At 42.4% G+C, this 22011-nt stretch overlaps 1 protein-coding gene across 2 annotated transcripts in view; it reads left to right on the forward strand.

The window, feature by feature from the left end:
- The window catches only part of LOC133105687 (synaptic vesicle glycoprotein 2C-like), a 52420-nt gene that overhangs the window by 17968 nt on the left and 12441 nt on the right, over window positions 1-22011 (forward strand). For both annotated transcript variants that reach the window (XM_061215968.1, XM_061215969.1), the window contains exons 3-7: window positions 9560-9740; window positions 13677-13828; window positions 19365-19498; window positions 20226-20315; window positions 21074-21184. In XM_061215968.1, the coding sequence (XP_061071952.1) occupies window positions 9560-9740; window positions 13677-13828; window positions 19365-19498; window positions 20226-20315; window positions 21074-21184 (668 nt within the window). The remainder of the gene's footprint in view (window positions 1-9559; window positions 9741-13676; window positions 13829-19364; window positions 19499-20225; window positions 20316-21073; window positions 21185-22011) is intronic.

Here is a 22011-nt window from a genome sequence, read left to right on the forward strand (position 1 = left end):
TATTATGCTGTTGGGCATGGATGTATTTTTATTATTTCATCGTATTCGTATATTAATTGTATATTTACACTCACTTAAAAAATGTACATTGTGTTTTGAGTTGTAGGAGGTGTATTTCATATGAGTCAAAATGCTGATTAATATTTTGAAAATAAAGTAAAACGTACCTATGGGTACAAAAAAAACCATGACAGACAAATGTTATTGTGGCCTAGATTAATGTTGAAAATATGAATGATGGGAATGATTCACTGTATATTTATGAGGTTTTTTCATATAGAAATCCATGCTTTCTTCATGGAAAAGAATCCTAAAACCTCCAGCACATAAAGCATATAGAAGTGCTACCCTTCCCCCATCGGACTGCAGTTCATCTCAGCAAAAAAAAAAAGGTGAAAAAAGGCACAGTTCACCAATGGCTGAAGGGACTACCAGTATGCATTATCCAACCAGCCCTCGGTGTTCCAGTGTGCAGAATAGCTTAATAAGCAACGTCGGCACTGTGCAAGGTGATTTTTCCCTGTGTCCCTGATGTACAGGAACTCAGCTGGGGATGATGACATCACATCAAAGAGACCTACTGCTGCTCTGCTGCTATGCAGAAAAAACTCCTGCTGTCTGCACAGCGTGTCACAGCGGGAACAATACTAACATGTTCACAGGGAGGCACTCTGCCCTGACTCCAAAATAATGGCTTCTTTGGCTCTTAAGGGGCTTGTTTCTGTGTAATCTCTGAGAATGGTCATCTATTCTGATGGGGAATGTGCTTGGTGTGGACTGCAGAACTTCACATGAGTGAAAGCTAGGCTCAAATTCAAATTATTCCCCTGCTGGAAAAAAAGTGCTCAAGGTTTTCAAACAGCTGGTATCTGGTTGACCAGTTCTGATCAGCTCCCAGCTTGACATAGTTTAGCTGGTTGGCCAGTTCGGACCAGCTCCCAGCTCACATAGCTGGATTTTACAGCCTCCTTGCCTAGAATTTTCTAGATGTTGCATGTGAGAAGAGAAGGCTCAGAGCCCTTTCTATCATGACTGAAACAAAGCAGGAACTCACAGTGATGCTTGCAGCTACATCCAGTAATGGCCTTCATCAGCGGTCGGTATCCCACCGTACCCTCTCTGCGTGTGGCTGAGTGGTGCAGCACACATGCCCCCGAGACAGCAGTGTGGCTGAGGCACAGCGAGAGCCACAGCACTGCGGAGATTAGAGGCCCATCGCTACGCCGCACAGCGCAGGAGAATGCTAATGACATTTACCCAGACCTGCCCGCTTCAAAGCCCATTACTATTCCTTTTCTTTTAATGGCACTCGTTTCTTTATGTCTGTTTGTTATTCTTTACGAGAAGGTTTCTCGAAACACAGGCTCGGTGGCATCATGCTGGTCCCTGGAACAATTGTTTAAAAAAGGGAAAAGAAGTGCAGAAAATGGCTCCCAGCACAAGTGCCTTTCTGCTGAGGAGGTTTATTTGCGCGGCGGAGAGCGGCGAATCCCGCAAAGCCTGACATAATATTGAACTAATTTAATTACATGCCAACTCCGTGGACGGAGTGGAGGAGAGGAATATTAAATTTGTGCCGCAGTAATAGCTCCGCTCTGTACGGGAGGTGACGGAGCGGTTTACAGCAGAAGGAGGTCCAGTACAGTGAATAAAACACAGGCTGCTTCATGGGCACCTGATGTCATTTTCCCCTTCTCAGGAAACGCATCAAAGCATGAAATCAGAAAAGGGCTGGCCATGCCGGTTGAGCAGCGTCTGCACTCTCCAGGGACCACTCAGCGGATCTGACAGCTCGCGAGCCCAGGGTCTCCCTGCCTTTCCCTTTCACTCTCCTTCTCCATATATTTCTGCTTCCTTCTGTATTCCTCCGCCTCTGTATTCTCCTCTGTCCTTCTCCCATCTTTTACTGTACGTCTCTCCCTACTTTTCCTGCATGCGCTCCCACTGCCCAGAACCTTCTCTCTGAATTTAGATCGGCAGAACTCGCCGGCCTTACAGTGCAGTATCTGCGCTGGCCTCAGAAGGTCGATGCTTCAGTCTTCAGCCGTGTCAGACTCATGACACGGATAATTAGAAAGCCCTTCTGCCTCTCTCTCTCAGCTTTGGAGGAGATGCACGGGGGCGTGACAGGAACTGGGGTACGATCTGACCATGTGAGGCACCAGTCTCAGAGCTCAGGGCGGGCTGACCTGCCCTTGCAGTGATCTTTTCAAGTGGTACTGCAGTTCTGTCTGAGCACTTTAGCTTACAGCACTTTAGCTAACAAATCCTGAATTTCTTGTTCCAGGAATTTTACTTGAAGGCCCACAGACATATTTGTTGTGTTTTTGAGCTTTTCATATCGTCCTGGAGCTTTCGATTTCTGTTCCATGCTTATTTAGAGTAAGTTAAAAAAATTTGATTTCGGTAAAAGTTATATTTCGCTGCTCGATCCCTCTACCTCACTAAGGTGTTCTCTCCACTCAGGCTACCTTTCGCGACTGTCCATGTTAAGAACAGAGAGGGGGAATTGGGCTCTTAGGAACGGGGTTAGGGACTTTTCAAAAGACCTACGTCCCTGCTCTTTGCGAACAATTTGTGGCTGTTTTAGACACTAAAACCAGAAAGAGAACACTGAAGTGTGTGGGCCGTTAAGCGCAGTGCTGTGTCACTCCACTCCAGGAACAGGATGGAGAAGACTAAAGGCTGGAAGCGTCATCTGAAAGGGAGAATCTGGTGTGCATACATCGTTGTAAAAATCCAGCTCGGTGTGGCTGGTTGACAGGGCGGTCAGCAGCTGGCCAGTGAGGTGCATTGGTGATGTATCCCTCCAGCCTGCCAGCACCGTTCAGTACTGTTTGGCCCGCCAGTCCTTTTTGGAGCCAGTGCTGTCACTGCAGATCATCGATCTGCCCCTTGGGTCCCGCTGGAGAAAAAACAACACAGAAAACCAATCAGCTTCTCACCTCCGCTCGCAGCTGAAGTGCCATGGATCCCAGGCACAAACTCCAACGGCTTGCTTTTCGCCCTTCCCCCTTTATATAGCGAGGGTCGTAATGCATTATAATGCTCAGTGTTTTGTAATGAGCCGTGCAGCACATTCAAAATGAATTATAATGACTGTTATGGTGTGTTATAATGAGCCTTATATGCTAGCAAAGTAATCTTGGATTCATTTAAAAGATAGAAGACCAAAAGGATGCAAATTACAATACAAGCTGATACACTAAATAAATAATCTTAACAATGGTTGTGCATCATGCTTGAAAATACCTGGGCTTACATTGCACTATGGCTTCAATAAAACTCTATTATGAATGCAATACATTATATACATAGTTTGTGCATGTGTGTGTGTTTGTGTATTGGTGTGTGTATGTGCACACGTGTGTGTTTGTGTGTGCTTGTTCTTACATGTGTGTGTGTGCATGCATTCTTGTGTGTGTGTGTGTGTGTGTGTGTGCATGTGTGTGTGCTTGTTCATACATGTGTGTGTGTGTGTTCTTGTTCTTGAGTCTGCATGTGTGTTCATGTGTGTGTGTGTGTGCGTGTGTGTTCGTACATGTGCTTGTGTGTGCTTGTTCTTGCATGTGTGTGTGTATGTGTGTGTGTGTGCATGTTCTTACGTGTGCGTGTGTTTCTTCTTGCGCGTGTGTGCGTGTTCTCACGTGTGCGTGTGTTTCTTCTTGCGTGTGTGTGTGCGTGTTCTTACATGTGCGTGCTTCTTCTTGCGTGTGTGTGCGTGTTCTTACATGTGCGTGCTTCTTCTTGCGTGTGCGTGTTCTTACGTGTGCGTGTGTTTCTTCTTGCGTGTGTGTGTGCGTGCCCGCGCGCTTGTGTGGGGGTGTCTGACAGCACCTCACAGGGTGATCACGCCGAGCGCACAATCAAGTGGGCTGGCATTTGTGCTGATGAATCCCCCATCTGCTGCAGCGGGCCGTGGCCCCCCCTGTAATCAAACTGTAAGCACACGCTGTGCCCACGCTCCTCCACCACAATTACCATCCCTCATCACAGCCCTCACCCTGGTGGCACGCCCAGGGACTGCTCCCTCGCATGCTGTGTGTCCCGGCCTTGGCACCTTTGACCTCCAGCCATGGCTGCACCGAAACGTTGTCCCAGGTCCTCACGCACTGTGAGCTTCTGCACATGGGGTTTCAGATACAGTACCCTGAAGGTTTACGACTTGCTGAGCTGGCTGTTAAACTCTGACCTATCACTACGCCGTGTATAAAGAGGGTTATACCTTTGCTATTCTTTTGAACCATTTTGGCTTTGCACGCTTCTGTATAAAGATGTTGATTTGCATGTTTTTCTGTATTTTTGGCATGCCGTATTTCAACATGCTGTATTCATGCAGCCACCCCCAGATTCTAGCCGTTTTAGTCCTTTAGCTTTGGGAATAGCGTGGAGCTTGTGATGTAGAATAGTTTTTGTCTCTGATAAAAAAAACTGGCATGGTCTAAATGATATGAGGTTTTTTTATTTGTCCAAATTAATTCTGGTCCAAAAAAGGCTACGTCCTGTCCTTGGCAGTGATGAGTGGAGAAAGGTATTGAAATGGAGGTTTGGAGGCTTTTCCACAATGACAGCACCCCTTCTTGGAGTGAGTGATTGGGCATTAACAGAGAACTATGCAAAATCCAGTCATAAGTCATGTGGTGGATGGATAATAATTCAAAATTGACTTTCTTTCGAGCGACAAGAACAAAATAAACTCCTTTGCTTCCTCATTTACATTACATTATTTATTGCCTTAGCTGATGTTCTTCTTCAAGACCACTTGTATTCAATGTTGCCATTTATATGGCTGAGGTTTTATTGAAGCAACCTGGGTTAAATATATTTGTTCAGGGGTACAGAGTGCAAGGCAGTGTCTGGCCAGGGATTCAAGTTCCTATAGAGTCAGGTTTATTGTACAGCAGTCTGGGTGGAACAGTTCATTGACAGTTAAGCTAAATCAACACAATGGAGAGGAGGTGGATTCTGCAGAAGCTAGAAGTCTTTTAATTGAAATATCCAGAACTCAAGACCCCAGCAACCCAAACCCCAACCACAAACCCCACCCCAATTCCTCTACTCGACCTCTTTGCGACCTCTTCAACTGAGCTTGCTGTTCAGCAGCCTTCATTGCATTTGAGGTCTTTTAATCTGATTTTATAGCCAAAACTTGTAAACTGCATCCAAAGATTATTATTCCCAATTGGCCAAATCTAGTCAGTCAGCACTGTATGGTGCGTTAAATATCCCAGTGACATGAGGAAAAAATATAGAAAGAACGGCATACGTATATGCACTTAAATGGCATAGATCAGTGCCACTTGTTGTTTACATTTGTGTTGTAATTATTCCCTTCCTAACATGAACTTGAATCCCACCACTAATAACATGACAGCTGATTGGGTTGTTCTAGAGAAGCAGTCCTTGGTCCACAGCCAAAGCCCAATGGAAGGCAGGGTCATAAAGCAGATGGGCAGAGAGGCACAACAGAGCCACCTCAGAACCTGACATCATCTACAGCTTCCCACCCATTAATGAGACAACGACTGCTGTGTGGTCCCGTGCAACCTGGCTCACATCTAGACTGCAAATACTCAACTGCGTGCATTTTCACATGTAGAAACACAAACACTGACCATGTACATTTGAAGGTGTCCTAATGAATGGTAAATTGTTCAGCACCTTTACGACAAAACATGCTTTCCATTAACTCCTCAAGTCTCGCCAGTACTGGGCCGGTGTGGGTTTATTTGCATTCATGCAATTTTCAATCACTATGGTAACAGAATATACTGTGTTGTAGATAATGGTTCTATCTGTATAATCTATTTTAAGATGCCGTTGCTTTAGTGACAACAGTTCCTTATGTGGGTGGCAAAACAAGTGTGCAGTACTGTGTCTTCTTTGCATTTTGGAAATCCACAGACATCTCAAATCAAGGTAATGTAAGTGTCCTTTTCACGGCAAGGGTTCTGTAAACCAAATGCATTATAGTTTCTAATTATAAAAAGCCACAATAATCTGTATCTACTCAAAAACAGAAAACATGTTCAGTGAGGGAAAAAATATACCACTTTGAGCTTCTGTAACTTTATTTCAGTAATATTTTGAATACTTTTGACTCTTGGAAAATAAACCCAAAAGGGTTCCCTTTCAGAAGAGATCAGATTTATGCCTGTAGTCAAAAGGGTTCAAGAATAGTAACCATTTTAGCACACAGTCTGCCTGCTTTTAGTTCTGGAGAGGGAGTTCCCTTTCTCTGAAATTGGATTCAATTTCCTCTCGGATTAGATACACTTGCGCTGTAAAACTAATGCCTGGCACACTACAGCCAATTTGGTCACAGAATTTCAAATATAATTACTCAGAGCATGAAATGCCATTATTAGTGAACATTTTACACTGCAGCTCCATTGCAGTATCGTGAATGAGAGTTCTACCTCTGGGAGCAGAGGATTATGGGAAGTCCCAGGGCGTTTCATTACTGGGAGAATTAGTCAGCTGTTTAAGACTATTGTCGTGCTCTCTTTGTCTGAGCACAAAGCAGAACAGCATAGCAAGATATCAGAACTAATTACCAAAGCATTGTCTGTGCTTTCGGCTCCACATGTTTTCTGAAATAATCCCTCAAATCTTTAGGAAATGGTGTAATGCAGTATAATACAATAATATTTAATTTCACATAAAGAGAGAAAGAATGTTATACAGTACAGTACATCTGCCTTACCTTTCTATCTATCTATATGTGTGTATGTCTGTCTGTCATGTGTGATGGAGTGATTTTTTTGAAATATGAAATGGGACTAATGGATTGACTTAGACATGTATGTAATCATCCGTAGGTGCTCGGGAATATGAGTATCAGACACTCTCTGTAGCTTTGTTAGATTTGGTCTGACATGACAGGCCAAATGTGTTTGGCTTTCTGTTAATTGTCTGGCTCCTTGTGACATGGTCAAGTCTTGTAGTACACACTGCAGCCAACAGAGAATATCCATGAACTCAGTTTGACCTCAATCGAATAGATTAGAAAAGCAATCAGTTTCAATATCTGGTAAGCCTGTCTATTGAGGAAGCAAGACCAGACTAGAGTCATAAAATAAATGAAGTGCTGGTCACTGCCTGCACCAGGTCTTTGTGAACACAAGCAATTGAATTGCTGTAACTGCTATGATATGAGATAAATGGATGAGTAGTCATGCATATCATAATATTTATTTTTTGTTAAAAATTAATTCCAGTTCTATTATGTGGTTAGATATAGCAATAGTTCATAAAAGCAGACATTTTGGTGGAGTATATTGAGAGCTCATTATATGATTAATGCTAACATTACACTTTCAATAATAAAGCAAGCCTCAAGCAAACAGTTACTGTATAGGCAGTTAGTTTATTTTTTTCTATGGTATTGTGTAATCATTTAACTTCTGTGGATGAATCCCCTGTTAAATATGAAGTGGTTTTATTTCAACTATATGTAAGGGCGATCTTTGAAACATTACATATCAATGTTGTGCAAGCAACTAAATCATTATTAATGAATTAATTAAATATAAGAGATTTTCAAATCAAATCAATTTGTTTATTAAATGACACAATATTTAAATATGTTAATAACTGCAGCCTGAGTCCAGTACGCAGAAGAGCCAGCCATACTGCGCAGCGTTAACCTTGATGTATCCCTGGAATCAGAGGAGGATGTGGAGCGGGGAGAGGCGTTCAGCAGTATGAGAGTATGCATAATGTGCCCACTCCCGCAGCTGTCACCAGTAATGAATTACAGGCCGAGACAGTAGCTGCCTCATCACGTCTGTACCCCACGATAAGGAAACAAACTTCAGGATATCTCTCCAATCGAGATGTGGGGAAATAAAGCACTGCGGTCCAGCCTCTGCCGGGTGTGGTGGGGGTAGGGACGGGGGGCCAAACGATCCCTTTTCCTCTGCCGGGAATCTGCATCTTTATTAGCATATCTTGATTTAGGTGACTGGATGTATGACACAGTTTGCTAGGAGTCATTGGGCTTTTTTTTACCATACAGAGTGATCTCCGCTGCATCAACTAAACAAGCTTTCTGCAGGCACGGCATTCGCTGCTTACACAAGTTGTTTTCTATGTGACGGGGTGGCAGTATTTCATACCCTGTTTTTTTTTAACTGTTATTAACTGTTATTAACTGATATAATGTATCGCTTAATGTATGGTTATTATGTCAGCATTAGGGATGAATGGAAGAAACGGATTTAGGACAACTGCTGTGTTGACTACTGTGCAGTGGTAATGCACACACATTTCATCAGTACCCTGCTGCATAATGCCATTGCTGCAGGACGTGCTTGTATTAATCTATAAGAACACTGTTCTCAGTTCTGAACCACATCAATTTCACATATCAAAAATATTAAAAAATAAAAGACATTAAAATAAAACTTGGAACAAGGAAACTGCATTTGCCACATTTTTCAGAGTACTTGTAGCTGCTCATGCAATTTGCTGTAAGTTGCTCTGCATGAGAATGTCAGCTAAATGCCTGTAATGTAATGCAAAATGAAAGAAACAACATATAATCCATAGGTACCTTTTTTGTGTATTAGTATCTCTAGTATGATTTCTGTTACACTTCTTTCATAATGAATCATAGCCACTTCTGTCATAATTATAGAGTTCAACTATCATATTCAGTATTATGTTGTAAGCTGTATGATTTAGCATTGCATGGAGCTGGACATGTAGTTCTCTTTCAGGAAATTTGCAGTATAATTATCCCATAGTTTTGAGAAATCTGTCTCATACACAGTATAGCTGGCTTCGCCATTCAAGAGTACACAATGCTACACGGGAATGGTGATAGAGGGAAGCTCATGCAGTTGTTTTTAGTTTGCAGTAAATGGCGATGCAGATAAGGCAGGAGTTAAAAAATGCTAAATTGGTATCAGCTAAAGAGAAGCACTTAATTGAATTTATGGACACTGTCTAATATGATTTCTTCAGCACAGAGCGTAACAGGTTCCTCTGATTAAATTTGTGACCTTCCGGTCTACGGTCAAACTGGGGACAAGCTCTATTCCATTTAAGAGGTTGGGATATTTATGTCAACCATCTTACCTAATTCAATCAACTCAGAGAAGCATTACCAATTCTATGGGGGTAGGGATGTGTCAAGGCCAGGCAATTTAGAGCATTTTTATAATTATTAATGGGTGGCTTGTGAATTTTATTGCATCCGTTGGGTGATTGTTTGTATATTAATTGTACTAGTCACATCATTATACTGCCTTGTAATACTATAGTTCACTAAACCAACATTTTGAAATAAGCCCAATAACCTCACTCAGATTAACACAATTGTTCATAAGGTCGCATGTACATGACCTGCCTGTTGTAAATATTTCACAGGTTGGATTTATTGTACCAGACCATATGTCCATTTACCACTGACACTTCACCTTCAGTTTTACACAGGAGGTTGCTGCTCCCTGAAATGTATTGAAATAGGGTCATGCCAGTTACTCCATTGACCCAGGTTCATGTGAGTGGCATGTCATCTCACTCTGCCCTCTGCCCCTCTGTGCTTCCACAGGCAGCATCGTGTACCTGGGAATGATGGTGGGGGCCTTCTTCTGGGGGGGTCTATCTGACAAGGTGGGCCGCAAGCAGACCCTCCTCATCAGCATGTCTGTCAATGGATTCTTTGCCTTCCTCTCCTCCTTCGTGCAGGGCTACAGCGTCTTCCTTTTCTGCCGCATGATCTCAGGGTTTGGGTGAGTACCTCACCCCACAGCTCCTCTGTAGCTCTTGCTGGCAGTTCCGGTTCCTGTCACCTGTCACCTGCTCAGAGAATTCCATGGTGGTCAGTGTCGGCAATAATAAAACCCATTTCAAAAGAGTGGAAACACTGGATAATTTCAGCATGCAACGGTGGCACTTCTCTAGAGGGGTGCTGACTAGCATAGTCATCCCTAATGTACCAGGACAAGGCCATGGGGATGAAGAAGAAAGCTAGAGTGCTGCTGTAAAGCCCTGTGAAGCTAGTTTCAACACAGAACTGTATAAGAGCTAGGAAAAATCCTATAGAACATTTTAGAATCATTTTCTAAAAGTAAATGAAGCCCAGGTAAAAATGATTTGTTCATTTTGTCTCTGTATTTATTGTGGTTAAGTAAGAAGGTATATTAAATATTAATATTAAAATCCAATTTTTCATCAATCTTCCTCTGGGCCAAATATAATTTTATTTCCAATTAGATTTCACAGCAATGCAATTTGTGTTTAAATCAAAGTGGATATACGATATTACAGTGCCTACAATGGCTCTTATGTGCCTTACATTTCAAGCATAATGGTTATTTTACATTCACAGTGTTAATTATTAGTCTGTACAGCCCACTCAGGACTCCTACCTGACCCTGTGATCACAGTAATCTCTTTTCCCCCTGAGGCATGCCCCTAATACAACAGCACTCCCAGCACAACCCTCCAAAGTCTTCTGGAACATTCTATTTAACTTTCTGAAGAGATAACTGTGTTTCTTTGGCCCAATTGCACATTGCTGTCTGTCCTGCTAATTTAGGGCTGCAATCTGAAGGAACACACCCGAGGTTATTTTAGTTGTCTGGCCCCAGTCCATATCTTCAGTGGGGAAGAAATGGTGGAGATGAGCAAATATGCATTACAGTATTTCATGAGTAATGGAATCTGTCTTTACTTTTTTTAAACTTGTTCCAGCAGTATCTGTTAACTGAATATTGCCCTGACTTACTGTATGTTTCTAGCTTTGGTACCAAGAGTGCTTCAATGTCTGAGGCAATATTTTGGGACAGTTACATTTTTCTTAAGTAAATTGCAGACATCAAAGACAAATTAAAATAATTAAACCAGCCTTTACTGCTAAACCTTTACTTGAAATAGCATAGCTAGCTAGGTAGCTAGCTAACTAGTCAATAAGGAGTTGACATTAGGAGTTTACAAGGAACTCCTTATTGAGTTGACAATAAGGAGTTCCTTAATATGGAACTTGTTTTAGAACTCAGAAGGATTTAGTGCTCCAAATACCAACTGCAGTGAAGTTATTGCTACTTTAGAACCCATTGGCACCTTTGGCATAGGTCAAGTGTTGGTTGCAATTTCTTTTCTGTCATTATGGTCATAATTCTGCTGAAATTACTGAAAGGCAGTGCTCTAGTAGCCACAACTCAATGCCATTACACAATGCCTTGTAATCTTCCTTGAATGAGGAAATTGTGGAATTCATTGTTGATTATGAGTGCAAATATACAGTAATTAATTACAGTAATCCATATATTTTATGAACTGTGCTACTGCTTTTAAAGAAGTTATTAAATGCATTGGCCTGAAGTACAGTGTCCCGTCTTTATACTGGAGACACAAAATCATGTAAAGTGTTTTTTAGACAGTTACAATGAAGACCCTTGGGTTGCTTAAATGCACTCTCTGAAATAGTTGCTGCGTAGGAGAGCTCACTCACCCATTTTTGAAAAAAAAAAATGCTTCATTTATACTGCAGTATTTTTGCAGCAGTAGTCACATAGAAAAATGAAGCATTTTGAAACTGGGATAAAAAACAACAGGGTAATATAAGAGAAGCAGGCTGGTACTTGGTATCATACATCATGCCTGACAGAGGTATTCTTCAGGGAAGCAGTTTACAATGAGCTCTCCTATCTAGAACTGGAATCTACGTTCTACAGAATCCACATGGCAAGGATATGGATCCCCCGTATATGTACACTGGAGCTTTCATCATGTTAGCTTTCAAATGCCTCTCTTTCTCTCGGTAATAGTCTTCTCTTGACAGATAATACATTTCAGCACCTGGATCAATACCTAGAGCACTGTCTGTTTCTAATACTGCCTGAATGTCTTTCAGTACCTGACTAAAAGAGAAAGTGCCTTGTAAAGTCTTTAATTAAGTGAGTTTGCAGTGATTATCAACCTAAGGATAAAGTATTGCATATATTGATTGTCTTTGTTGAAATGTAACCAATACCTATAAAGACAACAAAGTCATCAATTGTATTGGATGAAGAGTAATTGCCTTATCTGTTGCTGCCCTGTTGTATGTTGTTGGATGCTCCATGAGAGGAATTTATTTTTGCACATCATATATGTCAGCAAAATATTCATAGCACTGTAGGGAAGGACAGTCATAGGGGTTTAGACAGAAGGCTAACTGGCAGAAAACTATCCCATTGGCTGAAAGAGTTGCTGAGGTATGTTTAGCAACAACAGTGAATTAACGATGAAGAGCCGAGATATGTTTTGAGATGTATCATCTCACTACTACTACTACTACTACTACTACTACTACTAATAATAATAATAATAATAATAATAATAATAATAATAAAAAAAAGAATAAGAATAACATTACTGTACATTTTTGCATGTCATCAACACACTGAAACCCCAAGAGGGAAGTGCAGTTCCAAGTGCTAGAAGTGACCACATACTGTAGATAAGAGCTTGGACCCTGTAGATTCATCTGTTGAGAACAAGCAAACAAAAGCAGCAGTAAACAGTCTTGGCTAATATGTATAATGCTAGCAATAATAAAACAAGTATACATAACAGCGATAACTACGATGAAGAGATTTTATAGGACTAATCTAATTATAAATTACAGGCAGGTAGGGAGGGGTGGCGAGACTGGGATGACTCTTCAGTCTGCGCTTCAAGGTGGTTAAAGTCTGAGCTGCTGTTCTGACCTCCAGGAGGACACAGGATTCAGAATGGATCTCCTTTACTCATCAGATACTCCCTCCCCTTCCAAAAAGAGCATGAACAAATTAGTTGTGATAGTTGAAGAGTAATTGCCCAACTATTTAACTTATCTAACTGGAAGTGCAGGCCTCCTTTTTCTGTGGCACACTCTTGAACAATTACCGTACAAGCCAGGCAATTTCTTTGCTTTTTGGCCAGCGTGGGTTCACACTGTTCTATCACAGCAAATCAAGTTTGTTTGCTGTGTGTTCATCAAATGGGTCACCTCTTTGATTTGAAGGACCCATTATGTTAAATGTCAAGACTAAGATAGATTGTCCTAATCGCAGCTGAAGTAGACCTCAAAGGGTTCTTATGATTATTTATTGGAGATCATTTTATTTACAAGGTGTATAAATAATACAATTTTGACTGCATGGCAGGTTTTATACTTATTTAAGAATAGCTATTCATATCTACTGCTTTCCTGACCAAGTTAGACCATTCATTCATTCATTCATTCATTATCCTAACCCGCTTATCCTGAACAGGGTCACAGGGGGGCTGGAGCCTATCCCAGCATACATTGGGCGAAAGGCAGGAATACTCCCTGGACAGGTCGCCAGTCCATCGCAGGGCACACATACCATTCACTCACACAAGTTAGACTATTTGCCAATGAATATATTTCCCTGATAAATATTGTTCTTGTCGGGGGAACAGAGTTATGAAGGGAACTTCACGTCTGATGCTTGATACAGTATAACACACAAAATTGTGTATTTGCGTATGTCAATGTTATTTGGGGTCTGGGACCCAAATCACAATATTACTAAAATGTGTCTAATATGATAAAACTGTAAGGTGTCACTGTAAGTGTAATATAATCCCATTATGATCTGAGTATGAAGCATATCAGTGACTATTACAGTTGAAAGTGAGGTTGCGATGTTTCCACTCTCCCTGGCCACCTGCAGGATCGGAGGAGCCGTGCCCATCGTGTTCTCCTTCTTCTCTGAGGTGTTGGCGCGGGAGAAGCGGGGCGAACACCTGAGCTGGCTGTGCATGTTCTGGATGATAGGGGGCATCTACGCCTCTGCAATGGCTTGGGCCATCATCCCCCACTACGGTGAGTGCCGTCTCTCAGCGCCCCTACAAAAACTCTCAGTGTTACAGGCACTGTACGAGAAGCTTGGGTTTGCCTGGATGTGCCCAACACTCTTTTACAGTTCATTGGAGAGTCTTCATAAACATCAGAATCAGTGGAGCTGCAAATCACTGACTCCTGTGATCCAATCAGAAGACTTGCTCTCAATCACAAAGCACTCGTTTGATAAAATCCGTTAGCAATGACTCATTTTTGAGTTCGTAAAGCCTCACTTTTCCAGAACTTCTGTGAAAAAATCACATTTCTCATAGAGCACTCAGCTATATTGACTTGACAGTAAAACCAGATGGATGGAGAATGGAGCGGAATATCTAGACACCCTCATCCCTGTGTGCAACAGCACAATTAAAGCAGTGTGGGCTGGAATAGCTTAATGGACTGACTGGATTTGAATGAATGGATCTAAAACACACTGCATGCCCAGTTTTGGAAGATGCAGCATACTGTTAACAGGCATTTGGCTGCTTCAGATGCAGTCATCTTTAGTCCAGTAAATGAATGGGCCATAAATTCAGATGAAATACAGGCGTTGCCTGCATCCCTGGGAGGAGAAATCTTAATAAGGAGGGATGGCAGGTACTGCATAGCTACACGTTGTAAATTTGAGCGTATGCGACCGTTAATGACGCATCGCGGAGCTGGCGATGGAGCCGGCTGAGACGCGTCTCCCGTCTGCGAGACTGGAGACGGCGGAGAGGGGGATGCTGGGTGATTAATGTTGTCCGCGTCGGGGATATTTCAAGGATGACAGCGCATTGCAGAGAGCGGGCCCACAAGCCTGAGCGATGCCATTTCCTCACAAGCCTCCAGAGAAATCCGATTCCATGAAGCTAATTAAATAAACAAACAAAATGATAAAACACCGCTCAATCGAACCATGTACAGTATTAATATCCCTGTTATAATTCATAGTAATACTGATAGTAATTATGAAGGCAACTTTGCCACCTGACGTGCTTGTATCATGATCAAGGCTTGATCAAGGCTAATTAAGATCCTTGCCACTCTGCAAAAACTAAAAAAATAAGTCGGTCTCAACAAGAATTTCGGATCTTATATTGAAACTTAAAATCTTATTTCTTTTTGTTTTTTGAAAAACAAATGAGGTGAGACTCTTTTCATAAGAATGAGAAAATTTCACTTGTCAACAGTAATTAAACCAAGCTAATACATTTTAATAGACATTTTATGCAGCTGCAGGTCTAACCAGAGAAATCTGTAACTCATGAATGACCTGTGTTTTGTACACCATGGTATTTGCCATCTTGCCTCTCCCATCCCACTTATAGAGCGTGTATAGGACCATGTTTATGGTCCCACGAGCCCCAGCAGAGAGAACTCACTCCTGTCCCAAAGGGTGCAGGAACACACTCGGCATGTAGTGTACCAGCCTGTTTCCTCTCAGGAGGAGCGGTGTGAATGTTCGGCGGCTGACACACCCCTCAAGGTCACAGATAGGCTGTTTGGAGTGCCGCACAGTGACATCACCTCTTCTGCATGCAATGCTGAGTACAGTCGTTCCAGTATTAATGGACGGGGTAACGGGCTCGTAAAATAAAATGTGACCGAGGTGTCCCTCTGGGGAAGGGACGTGGCTTTGAAGAAGGAACATAATATAATAATAAGGCCTTGTAGACCGTTTCCTAAAAATCACATCGTGCTTGTAAGCGTGTTCGGGAGGGGGCATCGGGGTACAAAGAGCCCATCCAGCCATTATAATCTCCAGCGAAGCTTTGTAGCTAAGACGCGTGCGACTCGGGGAGCTTGGCCAGGGGGACATCAGTCACGGGACTCTCCCTTAATGCATGTGCGTAGAGGGAGGGGTTTAATTACAGCCGGCTGCCATTGATTCTGCAGGAGGGAGCAGGAGCCGGGAGTGGGAGGGGCCGCGCGGCCCCGTAAAACACTCCCCCCCCCCCCCCGCTCTGTCGCCGTGGCTTCTCTCTCTGCCTTCCAGAGCCTCGGCTCGTAATTGAGGTCAATTGATTAGCTGTTCTCATCTGAAGACTTTTTCTCTTTTTTCACCGTCAGAGGCCCGGCGAGCAGACTCGGTTCTGCCGCAATGCTTTCGCCGTCGCCCGCGCGGGGGAAGGGCTGGGCGACTCCGCGTCCTCTCCCCTCCTCCGACGCTCGCTCGGTGGGAGCAGGGCAGCGCGGGCCCCTGCGCCGGGCGTCCCCCCGGCAGGCCTGAATCGCTGCTCTGTGGCCAAGGACTTTGCAGGCCAGCCTGGTGCGGGCACATTAATCTCAGTGGGCCTCGCTGACTCAGTCAATTATATACATAATCCCCGTAATGAGATTTTCAATGGCATGGACTAAACGCTCACGCTCCCAGGCTCTCGGTTACATCGCGACAGAAAAGGCAATTACGGGAGCGCATCTTAGTGTCACTGCGGGGAATCCTGACATCCTTCAGCTCCCATCCCCCCGGCGACGCCCTGGGATCACCAGTGACAGGGACGCATCCACCCATACTGCACAGAGAGATAAGGAGAGAGGGAGAGGGCGCATTCATCGTAATGATATCTGCGCCTGAATTATAGAAGATTGCCTGTAAATGTTTGTGTTGGTCCTATAATCTATACATGCAGTATACTGTAGTGCGCATACTCTCTGAGTTTGAGTGAAGCTGAATGTATTCTTATCTTGGACACACATCCTATCTCTCTATCTCTCTCTCTCTCTCTCTCACACACACACACATACACACACACACACTGTATACACACACCATCTCTCACACACACATACAGTACTGTACACACACACACATTTGCTTGTAAAATTGTAATAATATTGAATAACTCTTGAAATATTCCACATCCTATCCTAAAATCTCCCCTATTCTGTGCAATATTGAGCATTTGAGTCACAGTAGATTAATTAATTGCAGTTTCTTGGCTCTAATCCTCTCTTTAGTGGATAATAGCATTATTCTGTGAAATGATGCACAGAAGAACAGATCTACAGAGGAGCGAGCTTGTAGGTGGTCAGAATGCTTGCAGTTTCAATGCTAGGTGCTGGTTTAGATGAGGAAACAAAAAAAAAAATTAAATCATTCTTCATCTTTTTAAGCAATGAACAATAGTGAAATAATTATACACGCACAAAGTGCTTTGGAACAATACATTTCATTCTATCATTTGTCTAATATATGTATATACTATAATTAATATAATTAATATAATACTGTTTTTTAATTTCGATTATTATATCAATAAACACATTGCAGACAACCTTGGTTGTGTTAAATATGTTTAGAGTAGCAATCTTTCCCCATAGCAGAACCATTTGCATCTGGATTGTAATGAGCAGGTTACTGGGCACTACTCGTAGGGTTGTACATTCAGTTCCAACACTGTCACTGTACAATTGAGCGAGGTACAGTACATTACTTACTGTAATTTGCTTCATGATATTCTATCAATACATAAATGCTGACCAGAATAATGGTGTCTGAAAAGCTACAATGGATTCAGTTTCATTTTTAGCAATCACCTACATTATTGTGCAGCACAAGGTACTAAAATCTTGCTTACTGTAGATACAGAGCTAAAAGGGGAAGCACCTGGACAAAAAATAGCGACACTATTACTAGGAAGTGTTTTTTTCTCAATAAGTGCTAAATGCTCTGGAAATGTAGACACAATAAAGATTTAATAGGAATTAGCTTCTGTGCTCCTTGGTTCTTCCACTATGCTGCCTGCGCTTGCTGACGCATCCTGCACTGCAGAGTGCGTGATTCATGTGGTCATCTCTGCTGCCCAGTGGAGTGAGAAGGTGATATTGAGCAGGAGGGAGTCTCTCTCTCTCTCTCTCTCTCTCTCTCTCTCTCTCTCACTCTACTGTAAAATCATCTGTTCCAAAGCGATCCCAACGGCAAGGCTTCACTGGTACACTGTTTTAACACGAGCATTAGTGCAGAAGTACTGTCACTTACAGGTCTTTTCATCTGAATTCCATCAGGTCTTCATAGTTGAATGAGAGAAGCTGCTGCAATGGTGTGTGATAATGATCACATACCTCACCTCCTCTCACAGAGCAAAGGGCTGAAAACTCATCTCCTGCTCGCATGTCTCGAAAAATGAAGGCAGGCGCTTTAGATAACAGGCTTCCCCCCTCTCTTTCTGAGTTTAAGTCCCTAAATGATCTCTGCGGCGAGGCAGCAAAACAGCATTGAGTGAAACAAGGGAAGTAGCATCACTATTCTAAAGGGACCTGGACTGGTAATAGCTCTGCCCCAACACCATGAGGTTTGTGTGTGTGTGTGTGTGTGTGAGTATATGTGTGACTGAATGTCTTTGCTTTGTGTGTATGTGCACTTATTATTTACAGTGATCCTTGGGGAGACCATGCATTGTCTAACCATCTTTACCTAGAAATCAGATTTTCGTTAGGCATTTTGCCATAGGAGCACATCTCCACAGAAACCTGGCTTACAGCCTCATGCTGAATAGAAGAGGATTAATGAAGACCTGTTACTGTTAAAGCCAAGGTTACAGTCCCATTCCGTAATGCATCATTCTCATTGAGCACTAACACTGATAAACCCTGTGAAAGCTTGTCTGTCACAAATCCATATTTAAAATGGCACGACTGTTTAGTTGGTCAAAAGGTAGGGTGAAATATTGTGGGAAGATGTTGCTTTGAAGGCAGGGCATTGACATAGAAACTACACTAGGGCGGCAGGCTCTTGTGCTGGCTAAGTGGCTTTGAGAAATGTTTCTCTCATATCCATTCTTGTCATATGCTATATGATATTTTGATATTTTGTTAGCATGAAATAGGAGTCTGAAAGCGACATTTTTAAGATAAATCATGGCAGATGATTAGGAAGCATTAGGAAGCACCTAATACAAAGACAGCACATTGAAATTAACTTTTTGCAGCAGAAATTAAGTATTGAACCTCATGCATTCAGTCACTGCTGAGGTCTCCAGGTAAAAAATAACAACATGGCTCTGAAACACTACCACAAAAATTGATTGCTTTTCCTTCCTTTTGACATGGTATCTAAATGTTTATTTCTTCTGGTGAGGTTTAAGAGCAGTTAGCAGTTTAGCCACTTAGTGACACAAAGGCAGCGCAAGACACAGATCTATATCTTTTTGAAAAGTTTTCACACTTCATATACTTTATCGCCGTGTATTTAAAATGAATGTAGATATTTGTCCTTAGTCTCAATGCTAATTGAACAGTTGTAGCTGAAAATAATCTGCTTACAGAAGGTTGCACGCAAATTTGCTGCAGGCCCTGCGCAGATGTTCACACGTGTTGGAATCGTGGTCAGATAACAGTGCCCCAGGCTCCACGATATATCACAAGGTTTTGTGCCCCTGTTGTATTCAAATGTATGATCTAACCAGTGCATTGAGCCTCTTCCAGCAGCTGAAAAGGACAGATTTGTTTTAGCAGTGTGCCGCGGTATGGGAGGGGTTTGGCCTCGGGCAGTTAGCTCCCCTACAGCAACGGTCCTCACGGTGTTGTGTCGTTCCAGGCTGGAGCTTCAGCATGGGCTCTGCCTACCAGTTCCACAGCTGGAGGGTGTTCGTGGTGGTGTGCGCCCTGCCCTGCGTCTGCGCTGTCGTGGCCCTCACCTTCATGCCCGAAAGCCCCAGGTTCTTCCTCGAGGTACAGGAAACCACGAGACAACAACACAACAGCTTTTGGTGGTCTGAATGAATGTTTTCATTTAAACGTGTGTGCAGCAGCTATGCTGCCTGCATACGTAAGATGCTGTATGCAAATTGTTTAACGGCTGAGGAAAAATCCATTTCATCACAGCTGAATGACTAATGGCCTGTTTAATTAAGGAATGATAATACTGTAAACTGCACACTGTTGTACAAAATAATACATGAACAAAATATACTTTTGTTAAATAAAAAGCTTAAGGCTGTTGGGTTGCTTAGTGATTAAGGCTGAACGCTGTGGTGCATGGACGAGCCCCAGGCTCTCAGATCAAAGCCGGGCCGTATCAGTGCTGACTGCGGCTGCTAGCTCGATAGAACCATGCACATTGGCGACTGCCCAGGGTACAGGAGGGTTGCCTGTATACTGCATGGCAAAGCTGGATATGAACACGCTATGAGGTGTAGAAAGAAGCACACGCTGACATATTGTGGAGGAGAAGCGCAAATGTTTGCACTGTCCGGATGCAGATAATTGGACACAAGCTACTTCAAATGTCTGAAAATATTCATGAAAAGTAAATAAAAGGAACCTTAGATGAAAAACAAGCAAATTAAACATCTATTGGAATACTTACAGATAATTACTGTCACACTGAGGATGGTAAAACAGTACCATAAGATCAACTGCCAAAACACATAAATCCTGCCATTTGTTTCCTGCTCAGGTGGGGAAGCACGATGAGGCCTGGATGGTGCTCAAGCGAATTCATGACACCAACATGCGGGCACGCGGGGAGCCTGAGAAAGTCTTCACTGTGAGTCTCCTCTGCTGTTCTGTACCTGCTCTGCACTGCACACACTTCAACTTGCACACTAACCACTGCTCTATTCATCACTTTTTAATGTGTATTCTCACAGATATAAACAAATTAAAGCCACAAATGATTTGTTGGCATAACTAGCAGAGTGGGTTTTGGCTTACAGTATGTTTGAAAAGTAATTGAGGAAGATGTGAAAATGTCAGGTTTCTGTTCAGTGGAATGAGCCTCCCTTTTATCTTTAAGTGTGCTCCAACTCTTTTTCCAAAAATTTACAGACAATAATTACGGCATAATGCATGATGCTGTCTCTCCTAGACATCTCACTTGTACATGTACTTTATTGATTTTGAAGCTGAGACTCTCTGATATACAGTATCCTTCAGGCTATCTGTCTCAGGCTAATTGCTCAGCCTTAGTTCAGTCTCATTAGCTGTTCATTGAATACTATAGAATGTGTTTATCACAAAGGACAAAGGTTCCCATGTGAATCAATGTAAAAATTGCAGGCTGTATTTTGATGAGTTCTATGGCAACAATGATAGCTCAGTGCATGACTCATAAAGTCTGTGTTTTCTGGTTACAGATGACTATACAGATACTCTGGGTAATATAATGAAACTAAAATAACCCCCAAAAAGATAAATATAGCTGGAAGGAATAAACTGATTGGTTATCATATGTTATCGTTTATAACGTACATGTGGAATTACAACCAAAGAGCGAGCAGATCCTGTATTGTGGTTCCCTCACAGGTGAATAGGATTAAAATCCCGAAGCAGATTGATGAGCTGGTGGAGATGCAGTCAGAGTCTGCTAACCCGGCCTCCAAGGTCTTATTCAGGGTGAAGACTGAACTCCATGGGGTGAGTTTCTGTAAAGATACTCACTGACATTGTGTTCTGCTGCCTGCTGTTCATTCTCTTTACCACAACCAATAAATGCACCCCATATCATTGACCAAATTGACTTTCCTGTATTTCCTTGATATAGTAGTGAATAGCAGTTCAATATTCAATATTCAGGCATGGTGCAAGTTTCATCAAATTGGAATTGTCAGTTATTCCAGTACTGTGCGTGTCTGGTTTCAACATGCACTCAGTGATCACTTTATTAGGTAGACCTGAACACCAGCTTGTTAATGTAAGTACTTAATGCATAAAAGCATGCAGACATGGTCAAAAGGTTGAGCAGTTGAGACCAAATGTTTAAATGGGGAAGAAATGTGATTGAAGTGACTTTGACTGTTTGTGTTGGTGCCAGAGAGGGTGCTTTAATTATGTTAGAAATTGCTGATCTCCTGGGATTTTCACGCACAATAGCCTTTAGAGTTTGCAGAGAATAGTGCAAAAAACAAAAAACATCCATTGAGAAGCAGGGCAGAGGAGAAGGGCCAGACTGGTCAAAACTGACAGGAAGGTGACAGTAACACAAATAGCCAGACATTACCACAGTAGTATACAGAAGAGCATCTCTGAACACACACCATGTCAAACCACACCAGGAAGTGAATAGGCTACAACAGCAGAAGACTGAATAAGTCAAAAAAAGAAGTTGAATAAATACCTACTAAAGTGCTAACTGAGTGTATATTTGAGAGCGTTTATGAGCAAACTATCTTGTGATGTAATGGATCCAGTATGCATGCAGCAGTATGTCTAAATGTGGGACAAATGACCAGTGTATTTTAGGC

The sequence above is a fragment of the Conger conger genome, chromosome 12 (assembly GCF_963514075.1).
Source record: "Conger conger chromosome 12, fConCon1.1, whole genome shotgun sequence".
Taxonomy (NCBI): Eukaryota; Metazoa; Chordata; class Actinopteri; order Anguilliformes; family Congridae; genus Conger; species Conger conger.